The sequence below is a fragment of the Phaethon lepturus genome, unplaced genomic scaffold (assembly GCF_000687285.1).
Source record: "Phaethon lepturus isolate BGI_N335 unplaced genomic scaffold, ASM68728v1 scaffold2922, whole genome shotgun sequence".
In the NCBI taxonomy this organism is placed as follows: Eukaryota; Metazoa; Chordata; class Aves; order Phaethontiformes; family Phaethontidae; genus Phaethon; species Phaethon lepturus.
The window spans coordinates 100440-108387 of NW_010523898.1; the positions used below are offsets into that span (position 1 = coordinate 100440).

Genomic DNA, 7948 nt, shown 5'->3' on the forward strand with positions numbered 1-7948 from the left:
GGTGGGGACGTTCGGCAGAGTGGTTTCGGGAACTGCCAGCACGCCCCGAACGTCAGCACAGACGAGGCATAAAATCCCACGGGGAAGTCTTCCCATGCTTTGTAGGTCTACAAATGTCAAGCGGGACATTCCCGGTGCTGGCAGCTACGCCGTGGAGGAGAGGCAGCCTCGGCACCCTGCCGCTGAGCGATTCATGCGTTCGCTTCCCAAGATTGCAGCTGAGAGATGGATTTTAATAGCTGGGATTTGCAAAGTGGACTAATGGTACCGTTCGTATCACTTCATATGCCTTTGTGTTAAAGGTGACGGGCGAGGCTGGAACACTCGTGAATAAGGTGTAATTAAAAACGGTGGCCTACTGATACCTCATTTCATGGGCACTTAAAAGGGGTAAGCCAGACCTTTTTTTAATGGAACATTTTAAGAAAAGCAACTGACTACATCACAAGTTATTTTCCTTTCAAATGTACACAGGTCTGGAGCTTTCTGCTGCTGCAGAAATCGAGGAGGTGCAATCATCCAACAATTTTTTTTAAATTTATTTTTATTTTCTTGGTTGCTATTATATTTTGAAGGAATCTACTTTGGGATCTCAAAGCACTATAGAGGTAGCAGATGACATTGTGTCCCAATCCCTAAATTGTCCAACGAAGGCCCTGACTACCATGCCATTTATTTCTGATTGTGCATCCAGATGTTCTTATTAGTGAGACTGCTGGCAAAGACTTAGATTGAAAATCCTGTCCTTCTCAAGGTAGCAGTTAAACATCCCCCAAGAACACTTCTCAAATGCTAGAGAAGATTCTTCACCAGAAGAATCAGATCCAATTTCAGTTGTGACTGATGTGCTTCCTCCTGTTTGCAATTAAATCCCATTCTTCTGTTTGTGAGATACAAGCAATGAGATTGCTGCAATGTCTTGAAATTAAACACAGCCGTATCGTCCTATAAACTCAATACAAACCCGCGAAGTATTTTTAGTCAAAACACGATTTGGGGATTTCCCTGCTCTACAAATGTAGAATCTAGCTAGAAGAAGAAAGGAGATGTTGCCTCCTGACAGTTCTTCACTGAGCTATATCTTGCTGCTTTGCTTTAAATTGTGCCCGGAGGCTATAGCAGAGGTTTGCAGAATCGAACAGGAAGGTTGTTCATACGAAATGGTTGGTATTTGACAAAGCCCATCGGTGCACGATGACGAGTCCTCCATGTGCTCCTCCGGGTTATTTGCCTTTTTACTGCGTTAAGTCCACTGTCATGTCGTGGCTGTGCCATTGATCGGTATTAAATAGTGGTACGTGCTGGCTGGGCGGAAAGGCAATGCTGCTGCTATTCTCTCATCGAGATGCATCATTACTGAGGGAGCAGCAATCCCGCACTTCAGGCGGTAAGGTGTTAGACAGATGCTTTGGGATGTCATTGGTGATGGCAGTTCTTGTGTAGATAAGTCACTTCTGGCTGTCACCCCCCTCCCATTGTGTGCTGGGATGGAGTTAATGGGCACGTGTCATCCCCAGGCTAACCTGGGCTGGCAGAAGGCGCATGCTTGGTACTCTGTAGTGTCTCTGCTTGACTAGGACGCTGTAAATGCATATATTTTTTGTTTGGTTCTGCTTAAATCTGTGATTGAAAGGCTGGTCATCAAAGACGACTGAATTTGGCACGCCCTGACCAAGAGGTTTTTAATTGATGCTGGAGGCTGGATGCTCTGGCTGGGTCGGTTGTGTCTCGTAGCAGGGCTTACCTGACTGTGTTTCCTGATAACCTCATGCTTCTTACAGCTTTTATCACAGCTTTCACCATCAGCAGAAACCACAGCCAGCTGCAGCGGCTGACACGCCAGGAGTGCTTATCGAGGGCCATTGTGCTCTTATCCAGATCTTCAATAATACATGGCATTGATTTTTGCTGTGTTGAATACTATATAGTGTTTACATTCCCCAGAATAATTCAGCAGGGTAAACAGATAGTATTCTTTGGAAGTAAAGTCAATATTAACAGCGTTCAGGATAGTATTTGCTGTCTATCTTTGATGGAAAGCAACCTTTCTCTTGCCTGTGTTTAGGAGGGGCTATAATTTCTGCAGAGTATTACTCTCGCAGAATGCTAGCCAGATACTGTGTCCCCCAGGCTGGGTTTGGGACCCAAGATATTGTCTATCAGCAATTTTTGCAGGCAGTAAATTCTGCTCGTGCAAGTGCCTTCGGCTGGTTTCTGGGACTGTGGCCATGCACAGCTTCAGCTCAAAGGTGGAAACCTTCCATGATTTATCTAGCTGACCTTCTGGGGCAATTTGTAGATGCCTTTGTGCAGAGTATCTACTGGAGTTGCCTTTTATAGGGTAAACTGGGGATGCTAATGGAAATTCTGTGGTGAAGGTTGCACATAGCCCTTGTGGTACGCTGCTTCCCATCGGCTTTGCAGCAAGTGGAGGTGGCAGAGCACTGCGAACTCGAATAGCCTCTGACGTAGCTGAACACCTCCACGTTGCAGGCGTGCTAATGTGAACGCGTATTGAAATCTGCCCATCGGCCGGGAGAGTAAAGCTGCACCTGCAACTTTACATGTCGAGTTTTGCGCCGACGGTGTTTTGTCCTGCACGTGCTGCTTTGAATAACTGTAGCTTAGGAAGTTGCTACGTGGTGGAGCCATTTGGAGCATCGAGTAGAAAAGTCCTTCATCCACCTCTTGCTGGGTGGACCGGCAGTTGTGCTCCAAAGGGTTGCTGCACTCCATGGGATGTTGAAGACTTGATCTTGGAGAGGTTGAGATCTACCAGGTGTCGGGAGAGCTTCTGTCCTCCTGAGACTATCTCTTTCTAACGGTTTTTGGTGGTTTTTAGCACATCGTTAAACAAAGAAATAACCCAGGATGAAACAGTTCCTGCTTCAATAGGCGCTGACATCATCATGCATATGCACAGCTATGCATTGCTACTGAAAAACTGGCAGGTGAGGAGTAGATGGAGCCTCTGGGCGGAATATGAATGCCTCGGTTTTCTAGCCCCCTGAGCAGGGGAAGAGGGCCACTAGGACCAGCCAGTGGAGATTGAGATATAATTGCTTGCCTAGAGCAGTACCATATTTCTGTACGCCAGCTGAATACCAATGAGGGCAGAAGGAAGGAAGGTATCGAACAGAATTGCAGGCAGGAGGAAAAGGAGGAGAAGTGATTAAAGGAAGGGACTCAAAGGCTGAGGCTGAAGACAATAGGCTGGTTCTGATTAGAGCATTTTAGCAGGAAGTGACTTGCTTTTTTTTAAATGAATTTTTTCAGGAGCTGGATGCATTACAGAGCCAGTCGGTGAGAAAGCGAGCAGGAGCAAGGGGCAAGCAGCGTGACCCCAGGTGCCACTGAAGACGGCTGCAAAGATAGGGGCAGGGAAAGGGAGCTGAGGCCACGATAACCTAACTAGAAGCAAGCACATCTTTTTGAGGTTGATGAGGTTAATTGCCACAAGATCTCTTACTTGGGCCTTTTTCTTCTCGGTACGCCTTTCCTTAATTGCACACAATAACCTTTAAGGCGATTGAGGTTTAAGCAGCGTGAACCTGTGAAATCACCTTCCTATGTAATTGCCAACTTAGGATACAGTTTTGTTAGCCCCTTACGTAGTTTGAGATGATAGTCTGGGGCCAGACTGTCCCCTCCGTGACCGGAGAACTCCGAAGGAGCGGGCAGCAATGTCACTTTGCTGCTCTTCAGCCCTGCACCTGCAGGGCATGGCTCATGCCAGGGACGTGGCTGAAGGCATAAGAATGGATGGTACTGTCTGTGCCGCCTTCTCTGTGTCTGCTCCATGAAGATGTGGAGTAAGACTCAGTTTATTTAGAATTCTGCCCTTAAGGGGGGAAAAAAAAAAAAAGCAGCATGACCTAACCTTCAAGCCTAAGCTACTGATAGGAAGCGTGCGGCCTCACAGGGTAGTTCGGAGCATTTTAGGTGCTTTGAAAGCACTTAAGCCATTAACTACCTCTGAATTATTGTTTAGGATCTGGTAGTGGGAACTAAATATGGAGATCTGATGAGCTAAAAATAATGTTGGAAAGAACAGGCTTAGTGTCTGTGAGTCACTGAGTGTCAGCATCTGTCTTTTCTTCCTGAAATAATGTAGTGGAGGCTTCAGGGGAGCTGGTGGGGGAGAATGAAATCTTGCAGTAGAGCCCTAAATTGCTAAACCCCAAAAACCTCACCTGTGTCCTGTTTTGTGGGCAGCTGCACTTGAAAAACGGATGGGAGAGGTGGTTTGAAAGCAGCAGGATTAAGGCACCTGGGCAGCAGAGCCTGTATGCTGCAGGACTTCTGTGCCTGCTGCCGGGTGACGTCATGGCTCTCTGCGGCGGCGGGTGATGCGATGCTGGACCTGTCCCCGGGTAGAGCCAAGCTTCGGGAGGATGCGCGTTACTGCTCAACGGCTTCTAACCTTGCCCAAGAGCGGGGAAGCTAGGCAAACCTGAGAGCTGCCGCAGATCTCGTGTCCTTTCCCTCCGCCGACGTGAAGCCTCGCTGCGGATAGCTTTGCTGCATAAGTGCCTTTAATAGGTTTGCTTTGGGGGGGTGTTTTGAAAGGAGAATGAGTGTGTGTATTTGACCTATATCCTGCACATCATGTCCAGGAAGCCTGAAAGGCGTAATGGGAGGAATGTACCCTTACACGATGCCTCTCATTTTCACCTCCATTAATTTTATTGGATTGCTGCATTGCATTTATATCGTAAACGTTATAAACAAAAAGGGAAGGAGAGAACAAATTGCCTTGTTGCTCCCTCTGTGATCAGCTTCGGGGATTCTGTTGTTTTAAAGCCACATATATGGAAAACAGTGCTGTCACTTAGCGTGGCATCAGGTTTGGACTGGAAACATTATGGCTTTTTTGTACTAAAGTGTTACTGGCTTTGTTAGAAAGAATCAGTGAATGAGCAATTACAGTGGCTGCCCGGAGGGAGGAAAGACTCCTGACAGCAGGGAGATGCGAAGTGTCTCAGCCTGGCAAAGCATTATGATCTGTGTTATTTTTATGAACTTTGTGACCCAGATTTGCTAATTGAAAGCAAACAGAATTATCAGATCCGTTTGTTTTTACGCGGCTGACTGATGTGGGGAAGTTTAGCTGATTTCAGAGAGCAGCGTAACCTCTTCGGGGGAGAATGGGAAACAACTTAGTTGCAAAAACATATCCACAAGCGAGCAGACTTTGGTCCCACAGTCCTGTGTTTCACAAAGAGGAGCTCTGTAAGGGCATTTAAAGCTCTGTACTGAGCCTTCTTCAGCATTTGTACACACTTGTTAATGTATTGCCTTCTTTTCGCTTGTTTTGCCCTGCCACCGCAACCTCTGAAATGGCTAGTGGAAATTCCTGTACCACCCATCCTCTTTTGGGCCTTTAGTGCACTAATTCACAGTTGTTTCAAACTAAAATATTCTCTTACGAAGCCCTGTTAACTGAGCACTGCCTCATTGCTTTTTCCTTTGTACCAGCCGGTGTCTTTTGTGAACTATGGCCCTCAGCTTCCATCTGCTGTTCAGAGTTAGAACGGCAGGTCTACCACAAGTTGCAAAAAAAACCATTAGTGCAAATTTCAATCCCAAGTGCGAAACGTTGAACGAGATGAAAATGGAATTTAAATGACAATATAAAGCTGGTCCCGATAAGGCTTTTGGTTTAGTTCAGACTAGCTAGCCTGATTTTCCCAAGCACTTGAATAGAAGGGGTGTTATTTCCATTGGTCAAGGCAGCCAATTTGTAGCTGTTTTAAGAAGCAATCAGCTTTAAGTTATACAGAAGGATGCTGTTCTTCTCTTTTGCAGCTAAAAACCACAGTGACACCCAAGTGTTCTTCTACCTGTGGATTATCTTCTATTTCATCAGCTCTTGCTATACCCTTATTTGGGACCTGAAGATGGACTGGGGTCTCTTTGACAAAAACGCTGGTGAAAATACCTTTCTTCGAGAAGGAATCGTCTACCCACAGAAAGTGTGTATACAACTTGCTCTTATATTAGCGAAGGTTTTTAATATTTTAACAAAATTTGTTGAGTTTAAAGCATGCTATAGTTGGGCACTGGAATGCTTTGTGCTGGGATTTTCTGGTTGTAGAGTTCATTTGTTTCTAAGAGATCATTTCGTACCGTTCCCTTTTCTCGTGGTTGAGTAGCAAATTCTGTATCTTCCTGAAGGCCTGAAGAGGTCTGTCTTCTGTGCAGAACACGTACGATGAGCTGTCCTGTTTGTCTGTCTTGTTCTTCAGGCATACTACTATTGTGCCATCGTAGAAGATGTGATCCTGCGTTTTGCATGGACCATCCAGATCTCCCTCACTTCCATGCAAATCTTTCCGTACGCTGGGGACATCATTTCTACTGTATTTGCCCCACTTGAGGTATTCCGGTAAGGCTGCTTGACTGAACAGTTAATTTCTCTTTTACATTTTTATTACTTCTATAACGTCAGTGCGGTGGGAAGTGCCTTGCTCCTCGGACATGGAAGTCCTTGAAATGGAAGACTAGGTCTAACAGGAACATTTAATCCAAAAAATGGTGCTGAGTGAAGAAAGCTGTAGAGGGCTCTGCAGCAATGCGAGGCTGGGTCCTTCGTGCTGCGTTTGCAGTTTCTTCTGAACCTACACCTAATCTTGAGAGTTTTGTTATTACTAAATTTCTCCTTAAAATTACCTTGCTGAAATTGCCAGGTGAAATTTCACTTCATTTTCAGGTTTACAACTATTCTCAAATCTCTGCTGCTTTTCCAAACACTAATTTGGATCCTGCAAGGTTTCAGGGCTCTTAACACGCTTACTCTAGCTGGAGACCTACCCCCACAACTTCTCCAGATGAGTAAAAACCCTTGAAGCTGAACCTCACTCATGTAGATGACGGAGGTTGCGTTTCGCTCGTAACGCCTGCTTGCCTCCACGCTGTCCAGACTAGGGCTGTCATTGTTAGGACGATGAATGGAACCTGACAAATCTGTTCTTCTCCAGTGGGTTGGGAAGATGTTGTAGTAGGCGCTGCTGTTACAGTCACTTGCTGTTTCTCCGTACTCCCACCGCGTTCCCAGAGGCACTTTGCTCAGTGGTATCTAGGTACACGTACCAATGCTTTGCCAAACACGGGCAACGCCTGTAAAAGTGGAACCAAATTGATTCACAAAAAACAAATTTTCACTTTTCTCCACCCAGGCGGTTTGTGTGGAACTTCTTCCGTCTGGAGAACGAGCACCTGAACAACTGTGGTGAGTTCCGTGCCGTGCGGGACATCTCTGTGGCACCGCTCAACGCCGATGACCTGACGCTTTTGGATCAGATGATGGACCAGGAAGATGGTGTTCGAAACCGCCGCAAGAACAAACAGTGGAAGCGCAGCCAGAGCGTGTCCTTGCGCAGACCTCGTCTTGCTTCACAGTATGTTCTGCCTCTCTTCTAGTGAAAGAAACAGAATTGTGTGTTAGAGATGTTGTTAATGCTTGGTGGCCATTTATGGACTGGGTAATCGTGTGAAGATATCGGCCAAATAGTCAAAGGGGGGACAGGTCCAGTTAGTCAATGAGTATTTCTCTGCTGGAGGATTGATCCGTCCCTTACATCATCTTGGAGTTCTGGTAAACCACTGGAAAAGGGAGTTCCCTTTACAAAACTCCCCTCCGGCAAAAAATAGCCCATAGCAGTTGCCAGAGTTTGTAAATCTGAACCTGGCAGAGGGATTCCCATCAACCGGCCGTTCCCAGGCTTCAGACCACTCCAAGATCTCAGTTACCATTTGCTTAAGATTTCCTGTGTGGGGTCTCAGACCCCTTCCTCTCCCAAATTTAAACCCATGCGTTTTTTTCTTTCCACCCCTCTTCCTTACTGTCTAGACGTTTCCCCACCTTGCACCCCAGCCCTGAATCTGTTGACTGCTTACCCCCGCTGCGGTGCCCGTGCTCGGAGCATCACGGGCCGCTCCGGTGTCC

General features: G+C 46.5%; 1 protein-coding gene across 1 annotated transcript in view; it reads left to right on the top strand.

Moving 5' to 3' along the window:
• Positions 1–7429, top strand: part of XPR1 (xenotropic and polytropic retrovirus receptor 1) — a 36070-nt gene extending 28641 nt beyond the window's left edge. Inside the window, exons 11-13 of the mRNA XM_010282241.1 lie at positions 5809–5975; positions 6249–6388; positions 7179–7429. Of these exons, the coding sequence (XP_010280543.1) occupies positions 5809–5975; positions 6249–6388; positions 7179–7422 (551 nt within the window). The 3' untranslated portion in view covers positions 7423–7429. The remainder of the gene's footprint in view (positions 1–5808; positions 5976–6248; positions 6389–7178) is intronic.
• Positions 7430–7948: the final 519 nt, after the last annotated feature.